The sequence below is a fragment of the Xiphophorus hellerii genome, chromosome 15, assembly GCF_003331165.1.
Source record: "Xiphophorus hellerii strain 12219 chromosome 15, Xiphophorus_hellerii-4.1, whole genome shotgun sequence".
NCBI classification, from domain to species: Eukaryota; Metazoa; Chordata; class Actinopteri; order Cyprinodontiformes; family Poeciliidae; genus Xiphophorus; species Xiphophorus hellerii.
The window spans coordinates 6,306,606-6,328,687 of NC_045686.1; the positions used below are offsets into that span (position 1 = coordinate 6,306,606).

Genomic DNA, 22,082 nt, shown 5'->3' on the forward strand with positions numbered 1-22,082 from the left:
TGCCGCCATTGACCCCCGTCTTTGTAGGCTCGGGTCTTAAAGGGAAGCGGTGTGTGTGAGGGGCAGATGAACTTGTGCTGAAAGGCTGATTATGATTCCTCTGCTCTCTCCTCCTGTTTTTCTTCTATCACCGGCTCTGTATGGAGTCCAGAAACCATGTCGAAGTCAGCATTTGTAAGGTTTGATTACAAAGCTTCAAAGAACAGAAGTTGTTTATCTTTCCCCAGTTTTGACTTAATCTACAAGTCTTATATATCTAGGTTAGCAGATGCAGACTTTAGCTGATGTTAGCTGACATGACCAATGAATAGTTTGCTTCATATTTATTATTCTGTCATGCTGGTTTACTTTTAACGCCTATACTAAGAGGAAAAAGGAAAGCAGGAAAAATGTGGGCTCCAGTGAAGCATTTAAAAAGCACACATATTTTTTGCCTAAAAGAAAACACTGTAAACGAGAGTAGGAGTTTATAGTACCACAAGACAACATTATTGTGGACTTCTACTATTAAAAATGAACTGGATCAAAAACTTAATTAAAAAAATTGTAAGGGGAGTAGTGACTCTTTTGCAGTGTATACAAATCTAAAGTATTTGTTGTCATTTTTCAGTTTTAATATTGTGTGTTATTTTATGTCATATCCTGAATTCATTTTATCTGCAGTGAACATTTCATTTAGTATAAATCCAGATTAGCTGAAGCTACTTGAAGAGGACTGCAGACCAAGACAGCTTCAGAGATCTTAAAACAACTCCAAACTCTAAAACATTATAGTGGTTTATGGGAAACCAGATCAATGTACTTTTATCATGTCTGCAGGTCATTATTTACATGAAAAAGTAGCAAGGACGCAGTTCAGCACAAATGATCTTCCTGTTTGAAACACATACTGAGAGCAAAACATGAAAAACATTTGTGCTAAGCATAACTACCTAATAGAAATATAGTGTCAAAATGTAGAAAATGACTTAAAAACATAGTTTTTGTACATCATTTTCCTTTTTTCTGACAGTAACTCTGACCAAAACTGCTTCACATTTCATTTTCAGTATGTTTCACACAGGAAGATCATTGCTTGCACACTAACTCCTGTTTCAAATAAATGTGTCTTGTTTGATTTCCTGTGTAAAAAGGAAAAACAAAGAACATTAGTTCTTGGTGTACAGAGCTGCCTACTGGAAATGAAAAGAAAATTGTGCTTTCAAGGTCCATTAATTGTTGTCTGCACAAATTGCTTTAATGTTTTTGGAAGCAGAGTTGGTTATAAATGGTAGAAGTCTGCTTTGGACTTTGGACTTAAAAGAATGCCACCACAAAATGTACAACCTGTCACTTAAATTTGCACTTATGGGTTACTGTACGGTAACCCATAGGTGGTCTCTTGTTCTAAAATCATGTTTTTTGCCTCGTCCACAGGTGAGGATGCAGCACCGTTGCCTGGGAGGCGCACTTGTCAGGACCAGGAAGCGAGAGAGAGAAAGATAAAATGAGAGAGGATGTTCTGTGGTGTCACCTATGACTGAACCCATCCTGCACAGAGAGACTGAGAAACAGCTCCTCCTCTCTCCTCCCACCTGTCCTCTGACTCTCCCTTGCAGCTCTGTCACAGCACCATGACGGCCCACTGCACCCTCACTCACCTTAACACTCATGCATGTCCAGTCACTCAGAAACATCCTGTTTGGCTTGTTATCACACCTGTGTACCTTCAGTGACTTCTCATTGCCCCCGCTGCAACCTGGTGGACAAGAGTGGAAGTGTTTCGTATGCAAGAGTGTGAATTTTTATGTGCATAGTAGCAGCGGTGTGAGAAGGTGAAAAGATGGGTGATTATTATCATGTATATTGTATTTATATCTTGATTATTCATTCATTCACAACATATGTGTTTTATTTTTACTTTTCATTTCGTCTCGTTTTGTTTATCGTAAGGACTTCACGTTATGCTGTCGTGCAACAGGTATTTTTTTTTGTTTTAAACTTGATGCGGACACGTCTTAAACTTTCTTATAAATTGCATCCGGCTGAATAATGATATACATAAAAAAAAAAGTTGCATACAAGAAAATTATTTCAAGGCTTTGTAGGTAAATATAACTCAGTCATGGTACAAGTGTTATTCCACAGGCAGAGGAGCAGAGATTAAAATAATAACTACTAAAAATGCACCACGTGCTTGAATTTATCACATTGTGTGCTTCACTCTGCATTCCCACTTAATATTTCATGAGATTCATGTACATAAGACAAATTCACTGCCTGATATACTGTGAAAAGACATTGTCACACATTGTTTAATGTGATAATAAAATACTATGAGCTTATAATGTGGCAGAAGTATTTGCTGTGTTACAAAGAATACACATGCCAGTTTTTAACACTGGTTCAACAAGAATTTATGACAAAACACAAAGCATTTCATGTGTATGGTGTTTAATGTTTCCTGATTAATTACTACTTCACTTTCTCTGCAGAAACACAGAAAGTTCATATGTTTTTCACCATTTTCTTATGGAAAAAAAAAACCTTTACACCCTTTAATCCCTGGTTTCTTGGGGTCACGTTGAAGGTGAGCTAGTTCTGCACAACGTTGTGTTCTTCACCAAGCGCTATAGCTCAGGTTCATTAATACTGGCACCAGGGAGGACACAAACAGAGCGAGGGATGATTTAGAAAGGCACAAATTTCATGGTACCAGAAATAAATACAGAAGCTAATTTTTTTTCTGTTAATCTAAAAGCCAAATTCAGTTAGGATTAATCAGGGAGCCATGGTCTCTCCATCGATCATAGGACTAGGACACCAGTTGCATCCAATTAGCTTCCCAAAGTATCCACCCAGCTACTTTGTGTCAGGCATTGTATCTCTGTTGTAAAAGGACGCTTCAAGAATAGTCCAGCAACTAGACTTTACCACAAAAAGCGGCATATTTCTGATTAACTTTTGAAGAATAGCACCAGGTCAGTCATGTAGAGCTGCTTTTCTAATCAGTGAAATTTAATTTAGTGGCTTATATAAGCTAGCAGTGCTAAAAGCTGGCATTTCTTTCAGCTTTAAGTTAAAAAATGTGGACATTTGTGCCACAGTTTAGGCGCCAATCTTGTGTGTAAAAGATCCATATTTGCTTTATGTAATAATAAGAAAAAATAATTAGAGAAAGCTAGAAAACTAAAGACTTGCATTTGTTGCAAAGGATTAGCATCTAGAGGCTACCCTACCCATCTCAAGTCCTCCGTTGTTTGTATCCCACAATAACTGTGAACGTGATAACATTTGTACAAATTGTATACCTCCTGTATGTACCTAAATAATATTGTTGTAATATTAATATTAACAAATAACCTGCAGCCATTTAGCAAAAGTTTCATGTAGCATGGTCATAGTTGTCTTTTATATTTTCCAAGCTGTTAATAGTGAGGATTCAGAAACTTGTCTATATTTCATTCAATAAAGTTAGAGAAAATGTGTCTGGATTCTCTATTGCTTCTTGAATTAGACGAACATTTTTAAAACAATTACTTATTTGCAGCTCAACTGGCAAGTTGGTAATCACGACACAAAATCCCTTATTATGTAAAGACGTGTTTTTATTCTTTCTTCATGGCCAAAAAAAGTTTAAAACAGATAAAATTACATTCCTGAGAACACAGAATCGTCACAGTAGATGTCAAATGGGCACCAGGAAGAGGTTTACATTGCATACTCTTTACAATAGTCCCAAACTATTTATTTAATGACCAACAGCTCGACAGTGAAGTCAAACTTCTCAACTTCCTGAGATGTTTGGCTGTTTAGAAAAAGATTGAGCACAGACATTAATTTTTGAAATTGAACATAGAGAATTTCCAATGACGTGTGCATATTTCAGTGGATCATTTGTTTGGAAAATCAAGGGACAGTAGCATTGAAATTTGATCAGTTTAAAAATGAGAAAAATCACTGACAGCTCGCAAGTGAAGGAAAAAGTACTCGGATTCATGGTAACATAGAAACAGTGAACAATCACTTCAGATTTGACAGTTTCCTTCTCTTTCAACCTGAGAGGGTAGTAAAAGAAAACAGCGCCATCTAGCTACACACTGCGTGAGCAGGATCAAGTTTCAATCCTGCAACTTTAGATTTCTAGCATTAGAATAGGGGATAAAGAAATTATAAAAGCTATTACAACAAGAATGACCACATTAAGTATTATAATTAAACATTATTCAAGCAGGACATTTAAAATCATTTCCTGTTAATCAAACATGTCTTTGTGTGCTTTAGCTTACACATACATTTCACCAGTATCACTATGAGAGTTGCTGAACCAAAGAGAAGAAAAATAGCTTTTTAAAAAAAAAGAAATTTCAATATCTATAGAGAGAGAATTAATTATTTTAATATGAAATATTATAAAATGAATGAATGGGAAGCTCAAAGTCAGTCTAGCTACTGGAGTAAAGATCAAATTTTGCAGAAATTTATAATATAAAGGGGAAAAAAGTACAATATTTCAAGTGAGAGGGAACAATTAATTCTTTGGCAGCTTTAGATTATCTGCATACATATGGAATAATGTTAAAGATTATACACAATATATTAATGTGAGCTTCTCATTTATTCAATATGTATAAAAACCTCTAATTCTAGTCATCAGTAGCACAAGAACTGATATGGAAGATCAATAAAACACATTTTATATTCCAACAAAACATGTGTAAACCATCTTGTTCTTTGAGATATGACTTCCAGTCCAGATAGCTGAAATAATCAGGCCTCTACAATGTTTTTCTAAACGTTGCAACCTTCTATCACTTCTTTATTCTCATATGGGCAGAAACTAAAAACATACAAATACAACAAAACAATGTTAAAATATAGAAGAAACTATTTCCCTTTTAACACAACAAATATCCTTTAGCACACATTTGGCAAGACTTTGAAAAACCTTCTTAACAATTCAACACAAGTCTATTCATATCCTTCACATGTTAAGATTTTGGAAGCGATCAGACCACGAATAATCTTACATCTTTGAAATATATTGTCATTTTATGAATATAGCGCTGTGTATAAAATTTGAAAAACATCAAATAAACTTTAAAAGGGATCCAGAAATAGATTCAAATGAGTTATATGAAAACACACATGATTTACAATATTCTACAGCCTCAGATTGAGGGTCTGGATGGAACATGTTGCTACAGTGTTAGTAACCAAAGAGTTATATAATACATAACAGGGCTGGCAAATGTGAGGAAAACAAAGAAAGTGACATAAATTTAGACAATGCGAGCCTGTTTCTCTGTCTGGTGTGACAAGGAATAAAAGACGGTAATCCTACTAAGACACCACTAAGCACAGAGGCACACACATAGCCAGGTGCTGGAGAAGATGCGGTGAATGGTCGTTACGTTACATAAACATATTTATTCTGTTCAGCCAACATCAGAGGATGGAAGACGGACACAGAGTCGGTTCAAATAAAGTGAGCACAGACTGTCTGTGTGCTTGCAGCTGCCAGTTTATGTCTAGATTTCTGCCCATGTGGAAATTCCCTGCAGTTGCAGAGGAATTATCAGCGTTTTGCAACTCTTGATGTCTAACAACTCTAGACGGCCTCAGCTTTCTCTTCCTATGTTAAAAAGAGCAGACAGCTGCACGCAAAGAGTTTATTACAGCATAACAAATCAGTGTTTTATTGTTGGTTAACCCAAAGCCTTCAGTGAAATGTGTGTGTAATTTTTATGATTGTATAGAGAGAAATCTTTATAATTAGCACTCTTAGGGTCTACACATTTAAAGCACTTTATCATGAAATAAAGGTTAAGAATATCTAGCAAACATACCCTGACAAATATTTCTTTAGCTTACCTATTTTAACCATAATTTAGATGGCAAACATGTTAAAACAGACAAAAACTGTTTGGTTGCTATTCTACGAGAATCTCCTCAGTCTTTATCGGTTCTGGTGGGGTGCCAGAGTTGGACAAATCAGAGCCTTCATCTTTGGAGACATCTTCTTGTTGCAGCAGCATGCCTGCACCTATGCTTCCCGACAGTCCTGCTAATCCCCCTTGGGAGAAGCACAGGTGTTTGATCACCTCAGCAGGGCTGGAAAAGGTCGTCGCGCAAATGTTGCATTTGTAAGGCTTTGAGGAGCCCAAGAACATGGCCTCCATCTGGTTGCTGTCTTCCCCTGCAGCGCAGAGCTCCATGCTCTGCCGGTCCACCATGGTGTAGGTGTCAGCCCCCTGGTTCAGGCAGACGTGACGGGCGGCTTGGTTGGCACGGCAAAAGCTTTTCCCACACGCGCTGCATTTGAAGGGCTTCCCCGTGTGGATGTACATGTGCTCGCGCCAGTGGCTCTTCTGAATGAACTTGCGTCCGCACGTGGAGCACTCGTACTTCCTGCGCTTCACTTCGCGGTCCAGGTCGGCATTCTCCAGGTTGTCGATGTCCGCGATGTCCGATGGAGGCGGAGTGTCTGCCTGAGAGCTTAACCCTCCCACCCCCCATGTGGAGGTGGACACCTCTGCTTGGGGAGAGTCAGAGTTGGTGCCTGAAACGGGAGTTTGTTCGCTGTCGCTGATGATCTCCACAGCTGTGGCTGAGGCGCTCGAGCCGGCCTTGTTTCCTTTAGAAAGCCCCTCTGCCAACAGGCTGTTCTCTCTGATCACAGCAGGCGACGGCGGCGCCTTGCTGGGCTCCACCGCTGCCTGCTGAAGAGCCTGTGTATGCTGCAGGAGATGTTCTCTCAGCAGACTTCTCTGGGTGAATCTGCTCTTGCAGAGGTGGCACGAGTAATACTTCCTGAAGGAGGAACTTCTCTTCATTATGCTCGGCTTTACATGGAGGATCGCAGTGGCGGAGGAACCATCTGCGCTCAGTACGTCCATTGCCCCCTCCTCACCAGATGCCTTCATGCTGCTGGTTGAGGCCTCCATATCAGGGGGCGATGCAGCTTGCTTGGACAATAGGGCATTTGTGAACGACACTGTGGCGGCTGAGGACACTTTCCCCTCTGAGCTCAGCTGCTCCAAGTCAAAGGGTGAGGAGAGCTGTCGACGAGCTGGTACGCTGGCTGACAGCGCCACCTGCTGGTCGGATATTTGGATGCCGTAGAGCGAGGTGGAGAGGTTGATGCTCTGATCGGGGTGGGAATACACCGACTGGCTGGCCTCCTGCAGGAGCGGATACGCGTGGAGGAATCTGACTCCCTGCTCGAGACGCGCCGGGTCTATTAGCTGGGGGGCGAGCTTGCCTGTGTACATCAGGTTGAGGAGATAGCTGAAGATATCTGGCTGGATGTCAGAGGCCTTCAGACGCACGCAGTCACTGGAACCAAATACATTACAGTGAATAGTGGGAAAAGATTAAAAGCTTTTAATTTAGGGTTGCGCAGGCTTAAAAATCTGGGCCGATATCTTTTATTACTATTGTCGTTGTTGCCAGTAACCATTATTATACATACTTCATGTCCCTTTGTTATTTCCTTTCATCTAACCTTTATTTCACCTGGAAAATCCCATGGAGATTAAAAATGTCTTTTGCAAGAGAATCCTGACCAAGACTGGCAGCGGCACACAGACGCCTTTTGACTCCAGCACTGCTCCTCTGCTTCGATTAATTAATCCTGCTCTGCATCACTATCTCATGACTAATATGCTCCCTTCTCCCTCCAGAAGCAATTGGCAACAAGATGGAAATAAATATTGATTATTAATATTGGCCCAATTTTATTCATCAGACTGAAAAATTACTAATATCGACGATGTTAGTGCCAATATATCGTGCATCCCTATTTTAAATGAAATCTTGCCGTTTTCCATATATTGTCCTAACTCAACCAAAGAATTTAAGTCATTTTAGCTGAATTTTGGGATAAAAAAGTGTGGTGTGTATTCAGGTCCTTTTAGCCTGGCATCCCTAAATAAAATAAATGCAACCAATTGCTTCACAAGTCAAATTATAAGTCACTGAAAGCATATGTTAAAAAAAACACTCCAGCTGTAATTGCAGAACAGGTGGTTTTACAAACAGCTGACTCAGGCCAGGGTGCAGCAACTTCTGTTTTCTATCTTTATATACACAGAGAATGACCCATTTATTCCTACCTGTCCTGGTGAATAAAGAGCATTCTGAAGTAGTTGGAGAAGGCAGCGAGGACCGCTTTGTGGGCTTTGAAGAAGACGTCTCCAATAGCCACAGTGCAGTCGCACAGGAAGCCAAATTCCCTCTGAGCGTTAAGCTGTTGCAGCAGGATAAGACCATGGTTGGCCAACTCCATTCTTCAACCTGCACAAAGACACACAAACACACACAAGAAGCCATAAGTTTCCCGTCAAGCAGCAGACGAGAGGTTGTTGTGACCACAAAGCATCAAGCTGTCAGTGATGATCTAACAACCTCACAAAGGCTAACGTAGAACAGCTGTAAAGAATCACTTAGAGATAATGGAGGCTATATATCTAATCTGTATCAAACAGAAGTAAACAGTGAGGAACAAAAAAGGTTTGGTCAAATAAAACACCTCTGTTTGAATTAGTTCATTTAATTGTGAATTCCAGATATCTTTAACCAACAACCTGACTGTTTTATAGTACCATAAATTTTATGCACACAAGTTCTTAACTGACTTCTATTGATAATCGTGAGAATAAAATTGTCATATAAACCAAACAAATAGTTGAGATCAAGCATGGGTCAGTCGAAGATTGTCACAGTATGATGAATTTCAGTAAAATACCAAAATATCACCATATTTACATACAAAATGGAAAACTACAAAGTATAAAATTATCTAATCATTTAGGGAACATTTGCTTTATTTAAAAGCAAAATGAATCAGTTACTTCTACCTATAACATATTACATACATTATTAAAGATAAAATGACAATGTTAAATAGATGTATTATTTGATGCATAACAACATTGAAAAACTATGCTAAACTGATTTGTAGTTTTACATTGCTTAATGTGTTTATAGCCTGGCTGTCTTTCGGCCAGCTGATATGCAGTGCACAGCAACAAGTAGGAAAAGGGGTGCATTCTTTGGACTCTCGCTAAGATGATTAACAAAATTTTTTAAAACCTTGATGCTAGTAATCAACCTACAATTAAAATTAATAAGTTCCTTCTGGTGAAAGAGAGATTATCATTAGCTATGACACAAAACATTTACCAAGAAGTTTAATTAAAAGAAAAATGTATGATTAAAAATGTAATCTATACAGCTTTGACCATAAACAAGATTTAGAAATTCGACTGAATTTACTTTGATGAAGCACCAATCACTCAAAGTCAGCCTTAAGAGGCATTTCAGAGGTGCCTGCATTCTGCTGACCAATGAGATGAGTTTTGCTGACCCTAAAGGTCACCAAAGGACCCAGAGGGCTCCAGGCCATCACATGATCAGGGTTATGGGTGTCGACACACATTCCAAGGCAGAGCTGGTTCTACCCCCTTCAAGAGAAGTATGAAAACAGCCTATGGGAAGGGTCACTCTCCTTCCACTGACACTTTCTCCCCAACAGCACAAATAAAAAAGTCTGGAGACAGACAGCACCAGATAACTCATCGGTGTTGAGTCTTCAAAATGATCAGAAATCTGCTACAAACTTTCAATCCAGAAAACCATAAGGTACCATCCATCTGAAAACTTATGAATTTCCACAGCAACACACACTAAGAAGCTAAAAACTACTGTTCTACTTTTACTCATTATGAATGTTCCCTCAGGTATATTTAAGCTTGATTAAACAAAAGCATTTAAAGCTTTAAAAATAAAAACTGAAGAAAATACAGAATCTTGATACCATTTGACGCTGTGGTTTATGTTTTAAACTGAATAGCTTAGTAAAAATATGTATCTATAATGTTAACACAAATATTTTGATCTTTAAGTTCAGACTGACTGAAATCTGATTACTCATCTGCTTAGAGGAGACAACAGAAACCACTTAGGGAGGGTTTAAAGAGAAAGCAATCAACAAACACAGTGAGAGTACACTGTTTAAAATATCAGATGTTTGCTTTTAATTTGTTAAACTTAAGTACAAAGAAAAAATACCAAAGGTCAAAAATAATAAAAGAGTGGGCTAGTCTTGAAATAACACATACCATAAACTGTGTATTAGGGATGCTACTAATCGGTATCAACAACGGTATCGGCCAACTTGAGTTTTTTTTTTTTAACATATCGGTATTGGTCCGACAAGTTAAAATGTTAAAATTAATAGCCAGGCACTTAGTTAAAATGTTGTCCACAGATCTACAGCAGGTCTAGGAGCTAAATGATAAAATTACAGAAAAATATTGTGTTTTTCTCATTTGTTATTGCAGAAAGTTATTGGTCATCTTCTAATTTCTAACTGCAGTATCGAAACAAAAACCACAATCAAAAATAAAATTATGGCTCACCCATTTGAACAATGCCTTGCAAAAAATATGTCTATCTTTATAACTTCTTCATATTTGGTTGCGATAAAACCACAAAAGACGGTCTATAATTTTGTAATGTCAAGAAACTGATACGTGGTTTTCAAATTTTTAGCAAAAAATAAAATTATTGTGAATATTGAAGAAGAATATTAAAAATATTTCCGTGATGTCTATACTTGCAAATAACTAGCTGAATTATCTTCAGATTTCTGGAAATTGTACCCATTTGTATCTGATCTTTAGTGGACTGATTGGTGCATATTTACAGATTACCACATTAGCAGAAAATTGTTTGCTTTAGCTCTACCTATAAGCACTGAATACAGTCTAACATTTACAGAAAAATTAAACAAGTCCATGGCAGACTGAAGGTTAAATGAAAAAATTAACAATAACACTTATACAGCATCCATCCATTCCATATTCTTGCACCAGCAGTCTTTGTGTCAGAAACTGGTACACCCTGGATTGGTTTGCCAATGTATCATGACGCACATCAAAGGCAAACACGACAAACATCTCTTCACAAACAACCCTAAGGGCAACCTATGAAGCGGGGCTGCCCACAGAAAAACCACGCTTTAATAAAATGAATGTACAAACTACATGCAGAAAGGCCCTGTTGGGAATCGCACCCAGAGAACTTTGTTGTTCAGAGCAACAGTGCTAACAAGACAAATTATAACAAAACATATAAAGTAATACATGAACAAATAAACAACAAGCATAAGTTTAAATTTATTCCACTTAAAAGGGAAAAATGTTAGTCATTACTGACTTAACATAGTTTTACTTTATTAATGTAAAACTTTATTTCAGCAACGCATGAGAAACCCTGAGTGAGGCCTAAAAGTCTTTGCGGCTGATTTTATTCAAAGTTATATTGTTATTACTGGATTATCAATATATATACAGTACAAAAGGTTTCTGAAGTCGTGACATATTCATTTTGGGCATATCTGAAACAATTTGTCTAGAAAATAACCGTAAGTATCTATATGCGCCTGATCACATAATTTATTAGGACTACTACAGAGTTGCTTTAAATGACACTAGTTTAAATCACATGGTGTAATAAGCTGCCACAATGCCATGTCTTTGCCAACTTGTTTGTAAAGATCTAGCACCGCCCCTGCTGTGATGTAGACACGTGGAACTGTCGCTTCCGTAGTGAGACGTTCGGTTACTCTGAAAATACATAGTGAACCGCCTGAGAGGAAAGCGTATGAGAAAGGTAAACATGACGCAGGAACAAAACAGTTCTATACGGTACACAAAATATGTCAGCAAAATCACACGAAGAATAATCGTGGGGAAGCACATTAAAACAAGAGGACTCTCCGTCGGTCTCCCGTGGTTGCTAGCGCGAGAAAACGGACACACATGCACGAACGCGCGCGCTCGTAGGAACAGACAGCGCGAGACGCAAGGGGGATGGGGCTGGTCACGAACGCGTTTCTTTTAACTTCCCCGTGACAATTACAGTTGGCCAGAAACAAACCGAACCGCAAAAATAACGAACCAGTGTTAGCTAAACGAACACATATGAATGTACTGCTAGGAAAACGTACTTGCGCTCTGCTGAAATCACCGGAGTTCCTCCGTATCGCCCTTGTTTGTTTGCTACCGGAGACCCAGCCGTCCGTCCTCTCTGCGCTCGCTGCAGCTTCAACTGTGTTCCTTGTAAACGCAGCATTCGTTGGCGGCGGAGGGTCGTCCGTCGGTGTTTTCCGGTTAGGGGTTTTACGTTACAATCACATGACTTGCGAGTGGAGAGAAAGAAGAAAACAGCCAAGAGAGAGAGAGAGAGAGTATGGAGAGATGAGGGGAAGAAAAAAAAAGCAGCCGTTGTAAAAATCCGTTGAAGGGGCGGTTGAGTTAACGTTAATTTCCCGCACTGAGTAACCGTCGTGGCACCAAGCCCTGCTAACCATTTTTTTTCTGTTTCTTTCTCTGACAGCCGGCGAGACCCAACCGCTACAGTCACAGCGTATAGTGGTAACAACGCCTCAATATAACAATAGAGTGGTGGTAGATTTAATATGTCCCGGCTATATCAGATCATTTTAAAAATTTACATTACAAACTCACTTTTGTCTATATATTATTTATCTATGCATCTATTAAACAAAAATATTAACAGTTATGAAGTTAGGTAAACCAGATAACAGCTTTGATATTTTTGTATTTTCTTCTAAACTCAATTTAAATAGCTGATTTTAAATAGCAAAATCAGCTTATGTTGTGTCTCAGATTTTAATTTTACTACAGGTATAAAAATATTACCTGATATTTAAGATTGCAGAGCGTAAATACTTATTTTAGGTTTTAATAGATGGTTAAAATCGCCTTAATAATAAAAAGTTGTAAGACTATTACGAGACACCTGTCCATCTTTTCCTGTCTAAAACTAATTTCCGTTTTTCTTTGGGATCTAACTTGCTTGTTCGAAATGTGACCAATTCTGATGTTATTTAATAATGAATAAACCACTAATGCTAAATACCTACAAGTTGTTGATTCTCTTTAACTTTCTTACTACAATCCCATCAGGGCAAATGGATTTTGGCATGCATTTTTGTTGTGATTGCTAAACTGTCATTGCACAGTCATAAATACAGTAATATTAAGATGCATCTAAAAGAGGGTATGATAACATAACAAATGAGTACAATTCTTTCACATCTATGTACTTTATTCTAAATTCTAATTTATTTTTATTAGTTTTTTTACTTTCAAATGATTCTACACTGTATTTCCATTGTGAAGTTTGTAAAACATATGAAACATTACTGCATATCAATCAAAATCACAGAAGTTATGTGAATATTGATTTGAGTGTTGTTGGTAGTTTTAGTAAATGTGATTTAAAAAGCTTAATTAATACAGACATGATGATTTTTACAAGATGTTCATGTTTCAACATAATCCGAAAATAACTCACACTACTGTGAAACTAGGCAGTGAATATTGGGCAATAAAAATATTGACTGCTATAAACAGTGAAATGACTAACTCTGTTGAAAATTCACCTTTCCACCGCAAGAGGTTTCAGTAGAGGAAAGGAGTGTCAAAGAACAGAACTTCAGCTAAACCACACATGTTGCCTATTCTGAGGCACAGGAAGTGTAGGAGGACCTTCTCACAACTGCACTTTGGATTTGTGTCAATATTTTGTCATCAGATGTTGTCATCAGTAAGTTGGTTGAGGTTGTCACAACGTAAACAGCCTTTTTTCCCCCAGACCTTTAAAGCATTTCTACTTAGTAGGAAAAGAACCAGACTAAGCAAGTTCTAGCTTAGTAAAAATGCATGCACTGCAGGAGGAGGTTGGGCGGAGACTCTATGTAAATGAACATGGGTGATACAGGAGGGGGGAGAAAACCTGTGAAGCAGAACTCATAAGGATCTTTCCAGCTTCTACCCTGCTAATATAAAAAGAGGCATACAATATCATGCATATAGCCCTAAAATAAAGTAATATACACCTGTTAAAAACAAAACATTGACAGAGGCCACTAGTGAAGCAGTAGTAGGGGGAAAAGACAGATGAACAAAAGCATGTTTCGTTTGCTGAAAGACCCACAGCAGGGGTTCATTGAAAAAAGCAGATAAACTGTTATCTATATTATCGCTGGGTCACCTTACTGTTTTGTCACAAAGATCAATACATTGTAATCACTAGTTTTAGTTTTGCACGTCTTTGCTCATACGGCATCTCTTCAGTAATTCTTCCTGTTTCTTTCTCAGAACAGCTTTTTCTGAAAAGATGCTGACTGGACCTCCACATGACTTCCCCATCTCTGATCTCCGTTAAACTGATTTGCCTTGCAGTAATCGATTTTTAAATCAACAACATACTCTGCAATAAACATTTTAATGCCACATTTGTGCCAGTGCACAGTTTTCCAGACAGCAAAACCAGCAGGTCTGGTGCATCTGTGCTGAGCTGAAAGTGGCCCGCTTAAACAGGGCTTTTTAACGTGTGGTGCTGCCCTCCCCCTCGTCCTTGGCCTGTTTTAAAACCGGAGTGGTGAGTCACTCCTCTCTCGGTTTAGAAAAACAGATCCGGCCAGGCAGGGCCCCGGCGGGGGGATGGGAGGCCCGTGGTGGATGAACACCGGAGGTGGACGCAGCTGGACTCCTGCTTTCAGGGACCCCAGCATCCTGACGACAGGCCTGCTTGTTCCTATAGTGATCTGAGAGAGGGGGAAAAAACATGGCCAGGATTAATGGATGGATCTTTGCAGCCTGTAAAATGTGACTGTGGCCAATCACTTGGGGATGTCCTTCAAACTTGGAGGAAGCCCTATCCTGTATCCAAACCTTCAATCCCTCATATGACCTCTTGGCTTAAATCTAATGCTCTTCCAAGTCTCTATTTCACAGGTTAGCTGTTATCTGTTTTATATCACAACAGGCAATACTGCTGTATTTACATTTGTGTAAATGTGCACAAATGTAAAGTGTTTAACTGAGTTCCACCAACTCAGTTAAACACAGAATTACAAGCTAAGGTAACTGAATTCATATGTGAAGTTAACTATATTCTGTTCCTCTTACACACTCATATATTATGCTATTAATATTTAATTGGACTGCTTAACCGAAACTCACTTAAGAATAATTTATTTCCCAGTAGATAGCCTCTTAAACCCTCCTATTTTCCCGCCAAAGAGCCCCGGGGAGTTGGGGGTTGTGCTTTGGGGTAGCGTGGGGGGCCCTCTCCCCTTGTTCTTTCTAGAGTTTAACGGCAGTTGGCATCCATTAATTTGACCCCAGGGGGGTTCGAATTCTGGCCTGTTCTGAAAGGGCGAATCAATATCTCCATGACAACTGTCGCTCCAGGCAACCCAGGATGCTCTGGCTGCGTTCAGAAACAACAAACTTGACATGCGCAGTGCGGTAACAATTCCAAAAAGAGACATCCCGAAAGCGAACATATTTTAAAACAATAACTAAAAACCTGTTATGAATGTGAGGGCAACGTCGTCTTTGAATAAGTGTTGAAGTTGCAGTCTATTTTCTAGCCGCTAGATGGCAGCATCACAACTAAATCAAAACAAACGTAACACTACGACTCTACAGCAATATAAACATATCAAATTCTTCTTTTTTTAAAATCTGAAAAGAATGATGCTTAGGGTTGTTACTGGTTATTTCTAAAAGACAAGCAAAAAACTTGTTCACAAGTTTCAGTTGGTTACTTTGGCGATGTCCGTGTAATTGTTGTCAATAAAGTTTACATTTGAATTGCTTACCTCTGCAACAACAATGGCGGCGGGTCAAATTGGCCACGGTGTTCCTCCTTCACTGTCTGCCAAAGTGACGGGGTATGTTGATGGCTAATTTAATGACTTCCTTGTGTGTTTTATAATGCGGGAAAATACAATGATATATTTAACCAATAGTCATATAATAGCAGAGTCCCAGTCAGTACCGGTGGCTCAATGCTAACACATTTCTTTTTTGAGCTACTCTCTGTCTGCATTTATAGACAAGCATCACATTTAATTAATTCAACTTCAGTATTAGAGGTTTGACTTATTCTAGCAAGTATATGTATTAATATGCTACCAAATAATTAGCCAATTTAATTGTTACTTTCACCTGATGTCATGGGTAGTTTCAAGACTGCTGGACACCATGTAAGGCAGTCTCGCCCCACAAATGCGATCACTGCCCAGCTTTCACAAATTTCACAATTTGAAGGGAGGTTTCACAATTAAAAACAGTTTCATAATATTTCAACAGTTTTGGACTATTCTGTCCATGTTTAGCATTTATAGGTAGTAAGCCCTCATGCTGCATCCCTTGTAAGCTATTAATTGCATTTCTTTTTCAGTTATCACAAATTACAAAACGATTCAATGAATTGAAAACTGTGTTTTATAGAATCTCTGTATAAAATAATTCTGTCTAGGTTTTACTTGTCTGTGTATTGTGATCTTCAAGCTTTACTGCATGTAAGGTGATTAAGAAGCCCAGAAATATTGTTAAAATCTTTTGGGGCTTTTACAATTAAATATAGGTTTCAAGAACTGAAATTGATTTATAGTCTTACATTGGCCTAGATTAGAAAAAATGTGTCCAATTTGATTAAGTGTTGTGGATTAGAAGAGAGTAAATGTAGATGAATGGCTCTTTATTCAGCATCTAATTCTGTGAGTAACTTGTGTCTTTTTTTTCTTTAGGTCGTTTGCTTATTTGACTATAAGAGACAGAATGCCAACCATTTTGACTAAAGCTATAGACACAATACATCGTAACAAAAACAAGTTTTTTGAGGAATATGGAGAGGTAAGATGTTTTTGTTCAGTTAATTTTCAATGTTTAATAGGAGTTGTTTTAGAAGTTTTATTCTCCTTTGAAAAGGAGGGGATCAGTGCGGAGAAACAAGCAATATCTCTACTGTCTAAGCTGAGGAATGAGGTACAAACTGATAAGCCACTACTGGAATTGATGGACAGCTTGTCAGACACAGAGTCCTGGAACCAGTACATGCAGAGACAGCAGAGCCAGCTGGGTGACCAGGAGCTTGTTAGCTGGTTCAAATCACCCTGGTTGTATGTGGAGTGCTACATGTACAGGAGGATACAAGAGGCAATCTGGCTTAAGTGAGTAGAATGTACCTTTTTTTTTTTTACATAAATCTTCTGATGTTATAATTGTTTCTGCAATGTTTTTAACGATAAGGAAACATAAGTATTATCATCGGAATCTATTTTATTAAAAATTATATCCAGAGTTATTATTTGGCTTAACGGTATTTCTGTAGAAAAGTGGTCAATGTTGATTGTTTTAACAATTTTGTTGGCTGAAAATACTTTTAAAAGCCAGGCCATATATAGTGTGATAGTATAGTATCACTTGTATGCAGTGTGTTGGTGATCTAGTCAATTACATTACAGTGAATTATTAGTGGGAATTGATTAATGCAATACAACTTCAAGGTTGCGTGAGATCAAAATTAGCTAGGGTGATATATTAATGGATATTTTATTGTTCATGGACACACCAAAATCCTGCTGACAAGAAGAATTTCTGCCGAGTCATTAAATAGGACTCAACACATTTTCAACATACTAAAATCAAAATATAAATATTTAGCATATTTTGCAGGTTTTCTATAGTTCCAGGACATGTCTTGAATTTAATCATTTCTATTCCAACCCTTAAAAAGTCTAAAAAATATGAGGTTTTAAACTGCCGTTAGTTATTTCTTGAACTTGTAAATTTTTTGTTCATTGGATCTTCTATTCAATAAGCTTATTATCATTTCTTTATGGGGATAAATCCAAAACGTTGACGTTAGATATGTTCGACCATCTTCTTTGTTATAAAAGAAGTGTATATTTAACAAGGTTTTATTTAAAATGGGTATTTTCCCTTGCGACTAAAACCATGTATACACCTTTATGTTGTGTATTTAGCTATATTTTATTTTATTTAGAAGTAAATTTCCTTTTGACTGTTTTCATGTTTTTTTCAGTCCTCCAATAAACAACTTTGACGTCTTTAACGAGGGAAAGACCCAAAGTTTTTTTGAGTCTCAGCAGGCTGTGATGGCTTTGTGTACTTACCTGGGAGACATTCAGAAGAGCATGGAGAAGCTGTCAGAGAACAAGCTGTCTGAATATTTCAACAAACTGCTCCAGGTCAGTATATTTAACAGTTAGTATTGAGTGCTCTGCAGAGTAAGGGGGGACATACAGGCTTGATTTAACAGGAGAATGAGTCCCATTAGAATATGTAAATGTATGATCATTAAATATTCCAGAAAACAAATGACCAAAAAGTAAATGTAATGGTCACCCAGATTTGAATTAAAACTGCACCTTAACTCAACAAAATATTCTAAATGTCAAGCATATCACTTTTTTTTTTACACTATTTTATAAATCATTTTAAAATCAAGAAATCTTTTATAACGTTAACATGGTTGTGTTGTTGGAATAGATAAATGTAATCCATCTGTATGGTATTTAGGATACACTGGTAACCTAAATACCGTATACAGAAGAGGGTTTTTTTTCCCTACAGAACCCCAATTTGTTTCCCTCTGGTAAAATAATGTAGCATTTACAAGGAATAACAGCAATGATTGAGAAGAAAAAGGATCACATGGTTTTTCGGTTTTCTGTTTGACTTCCTCTAGGTTTCTCTTTGGGGGAACAAATGTGATCTTTCCATCTCTGCTGGTCAAGAGAACTCCCAGAAGGCTAGTCCAATAGATTCCCTCAACAGCTTACAGTCTTTCATCTTGGTGAATGATTCCAACATGGTGTGGTTGACTCTTAATTCGTCAAGAAGGCTGCAGGGGTCAAGGAAAAAAACTGCAGACAGAGTTGACATTGTGCTTGACAATGCTGGCTTTGAGCTGGTCACTGACTTAGTCTTAGCAGATTTTCTGGTGTCTTCAGGCCTCGCGCGTCACATTCATTTTCATGGAAAATGCTTCCCGTGGTTTGTCTCTGATGTCACGGCTAACGACTTTCAGTGGACCATCCGCCAGACTATGGCAGCCAATCATAAGTGGATGAGTAAGAGTGGCTACCAGTGGCAGAGCTATCTCAGTGAGGGTATTTGGAGCTATCACGACCATCCTTTCTGGACTCAGCCCCACGAGTTCTGCGACATGGCAGCTGATGCACCCGACCTGTACGCAACCCTGCAGGAAGCAGACCTGGTGCTGTTTAAAGGCGATCTCAACTACAGGAAGCTGACTGGGGACAGGGACTGGGGCCACACGGTGGATTTCTGTACTGCACTGAGAGGTTTTGAGCCTGCACCACTATGCAGTTTGAGAACCCTCAAAGCCAATGTGCAGGTCGGTCTGCAGCCGGGACAAGGGGAGAAGCTGAGCACCCAAGACCCATCATGGATGACCAATGGGAAGTACGCTGTTATTCAATTCCACGGCCCCAAGTTGGAGTAGTAAGCCTGACCTCAGGATTAGCCTGGCAGGACTGGACTTTATCAGATTTTACTGTAAGAGAGCATCAAAATTAGGTGCTGCCATTAAGCCATAACAAAATAAAGTTATCAAAGTTTCTTTTTAAGAACTTCAAACTTATTCACAAAATGCACAAGAACAGACTGAATATATATCAATGCCATCTAATATTTAAAATGTCATAATTTTTAAACAAATTACTTATAAGTTGAACTACATCTGCCAATGGTTGTACATTTGTCTACATTGCTAATATCTCACGTTTGGTTTACATTGCAGATAACTTGTGTATCCTACACTTCGAATTAAGTCAGAATGTTTACACTTTATGCAGAATAGAATAGAAAAGCTAAAATTATATTTTGGGTTTGTTAAATCTAACCTAAAGCTGCAACATTGGTGGTATTAAAATGGTTATTTGTGATTTTTCTTTTTAATTCATCACAAATTGCAAAACAAGAAAATCATTTAACTGATCTAGCACTGTGGAAGGTCAGTTTCCTCAGTTGAATAAATGTTGATGGTAATAAAAGTGGGTAAAGAGGTCATGTAGGAGTGATATGACTTTAATGTGCTGCTTCTGTTTTGGAGGGAAAAACAAAACCTCTTTACTAATTAAATGGGTTCCTGGAGCAAAGTGATTATTTTCAGGTCTTATTTAATAAATTAATGCAACAGATATTTTCTCTGTGTTCCTTTACTGAGAACATAAATGAAACTTTGAGATAATTAAAACTTTTTCCCCCAGATGTTAAAATGTTGACTGGAATAATGGTGAATAAAACCAGCAAAATTTAATTAGAATCCTAATAAGTCTATGATTTTCACTAACTTCTTTCTTTTTATGTCGTTCAAATGTATAGGGCCATCAAATATAACCTGAGTAATAACAAATGGCATTTTTGAAATTATTCATTAAAGAAAAAATAAACTCAACAGTCTGGCCCCCTTGTGAAAATGTAATTACCACCTTAACCTTATAAATATTTGCAATAACTGGTCATGAAATTTTTACAAGAGTAATTTTGGTCCAATCTTGGTATTTTTTTTCCCAGCATAATTGGCATGTTACACGCTACAGCCTCTCAATTGAATTGAGATTCAGACTTTTACTAGACCACTCTAAATCCTTGGAGTCATTGTCATGCTGCATAATTGAAGTGAGCTTAAGCTTACAAATGGATAAGACATTCCCAATCAGGGCTTTCTGGTAGAGAGCAGAATTAATCAATGAATTACGACAGCCTTTCCAACTTCTGAACAACAAATCAACCGCAGGCCATCAAACTTGTACTGCAGTGTTTGAACAGCATGTTCTCTTTGGAAATGCTGATAATTTTAACCCTGATACAACAGAACACTTAAAGAAAGTTCGGCTTTTCCTTCCAGTTTACAGAATATTTTGCCAAATGTCTTTGAGGTCATGAAGATGGGGTTTTTTTTAGCTAATGTGCTGATGTTGATCTAGCTTATTTTGTGACCTCCTGAATGATTTGTCTATGTACTCTTGGAGTAATTTTGGTAAGTCCTGAAACATTTTAAGTCATCACCTGTTCTACTGCTCTGACATTTGGGGGTGAACAAAATGAACTTAATTTTTTCCCCAATATGTTGTGATCTGTATTGCAATAAAGATATGTGATCAGAATTTAAAAAGTCATTGTATTATTTTATTGGCAATTACTGATGAGCTTCATCACAGCATATAAGATATTAAAACACTATTATCCAATATGTGCCTGTAGTTCACCATGTTGAGTAGTGAAGATTTAGTGTTAAATATAAAGTGCACATTAATTGCATTTTTTCATATTTTCAAATAGTTATTTACTGATGCTCTGATGGAACTAACAGATAAAAAAATAACCGCAATCCTGACCATAATGTTTGCTATTATGGTGGGTTTTTATAATAATGAAAAATTTCCCGATAATGATTCAGTTATGGCAATAGCGGTTGAGCTATTTGTAGTAATCTGAGCTGGATGTAGCTAAGAAAATTGAATTCAGTTTTCTAAAAAATGTGGTTAATTGCGACTTTAAAATGGGTGTTATTAATTTTCCACATAGGGCCAGGTTAGTTTGGATAGTCATCTTTTAAAAATATTTTTTCTATTCACTTTGGTGATAGAATAAAATGTGTTTAATAATCTGAAACATATCTGCTGTATTTTTGCAACAATTACTTGATCGGGCAATACTTTCTCACACCACTGTTTGAATCGATGCACATAGAAAGTTCACATTCAATATTGAGTGTCACATCAGTTTGTTGCTCACCTGTTGACCTTTTATATGGCTGAGTTCAGGTTGGAGACCATTTGACAAAACTGCTGGAAGTTGCTACTAAAATGTGCATTACAATTGATGTTCTTTAAAAGATAAATTGTCTGCTTTGTCAGTGAGACCTTAGATGAAAATAGGTGCAATTACTGCAAGAAGTCACTTATCTTTGCCTTTTAGGTCATTTACTGTGGCTGTTTTATTTCCCACCCTTAATGTTTCCTGGTGTCTTAATTTTATTCCAGGGCAATTGCACAGAAATATGTATAATCAGAACTGCTAGTTTTCCACTTGACCTGTCATAAAAATCGGAAGGGTAAGTCAAGAAATATGCTCCTTAAAAATTGAGATGAGGGCTCTGTGTCAAACTTTGTCAACGTGGTGTTCGTTTCCGTATGAATTTAAAAAGAGTGAACCTCT

General features: G+C 37.8%; 3 protein-coding genes across 4 annotated transcripts in view; 2 read left to right on the forward strand and 1 right to left on the reverse strand.

Moving 5' to 3' along the window:
* akap12b (A kinase (PRKA) anchor protein 12b) overlaps positions 1-3,467 on the forward strand; it is a 46,090-nt gene extending 42,623 nt beyond the window's left edge. For both annotated transcript variants that reach the window (XM_032585871.1, XM_032585872.1), the window contains one exon: positions 1,417-3,467. The gene's annotated coding sequence lies outside the window, so the exon portion shown is untranslated. The remainder of the gene's footprint in view (positions 1-1,416) is intronic.
* Positions 3,468-3,566: 99 nt separating this feature from the next.
* On the reverse strand, positions 3,567-12,605 carry zbtb2b (zinc finger and BTB domain containing 2b). The gene is made up of 3 exons (XM_032585885.1): positions 11,996-12,605; positions 8,097-8,277; positions 3,567-7,317 (listed from the first exon to the last, which is right to left on the reverse strand). The coding sequence occupies exons 2-3, from the start codon at positions 8,267-8,269 to the stop codon at positions 5,913-5,915; spliced, it is 1,578 nt and encodes a 525-aa protein (XP_032441776.1). The 5' UTR covers positions 8,270-8,277; positions 11,996-12,605; the 3' UTR covers positions 3,567-5,912.
* A 3,047-nt stretch (positions 12,606-15,652) lies between these two features.
* dcph1 (damage control phosphatase 1) lies at positions 15,653-21,028 on the forward strand. Its single transcript, XM_032585889.1, has 5 exons — positions 15,653-15,757; positions 16,619-16,724; positions 16,800-17,041; positions 17,917-18,082; positions 18,583-21,028. Exons 1-5 carry the CDS (start codon positions 15,699-15,701, stop codon positions 19,360-19,362), a joined length of 1,353 nt encoding a protein of 450 aa, XP_032441780.1. The 5' UTR covers positions 15,653-15,698; the 3' UTR covers positions 19,363-21,028.
* The last annotated feature ends 1,054 nt before the right edge of the window (positions 21,029-22,082 follow it).

What these genes read in the sequence shown, in the direction of transcription:
- dcph1 (XM_032585889.1), top strand. Translation starts at nt 15,699, where the DNA reads ATGGCGGCGGGTCAAATTGGCCACGGTGTTCCTCCTTCACTGTCTGCC. An exon ending in CAAGAGGCAATCTGGCTTAA is followed by an intron (nt 17,042 to 17,916) that starts GTGAGTAGAATG and finishes TGTTTTTTTCAG; the next exon opens with TCCTCCAATAAACAACTTTG. An exon ending in ATTTCAACAAACTGCTCCAG is followed by an intron (nt 18,083 to 18,582) that starts GTCAGTATATTT and finishes GACTTCCTCTAG; the next exon opens with GTTTCTCTTTGGGGGAACAA.
- zbtb2b (XM_032585885.1), bottom strand. Translation starts at nt 8,269, where the DNA reads ATGGAGTTGGCCAACCATGGTCTTATCCTGCTGCAACAGCTTAACGCT. An exon ending in CTCTTTATTCACCAGGACAG is followed by an intron (nt 7,318 to 8,096) that starts GTAGGAATAAAT and finishes ATTTGGTTCCAG; the next exon opens with TGACTGCGTGCGTCTGAAGG.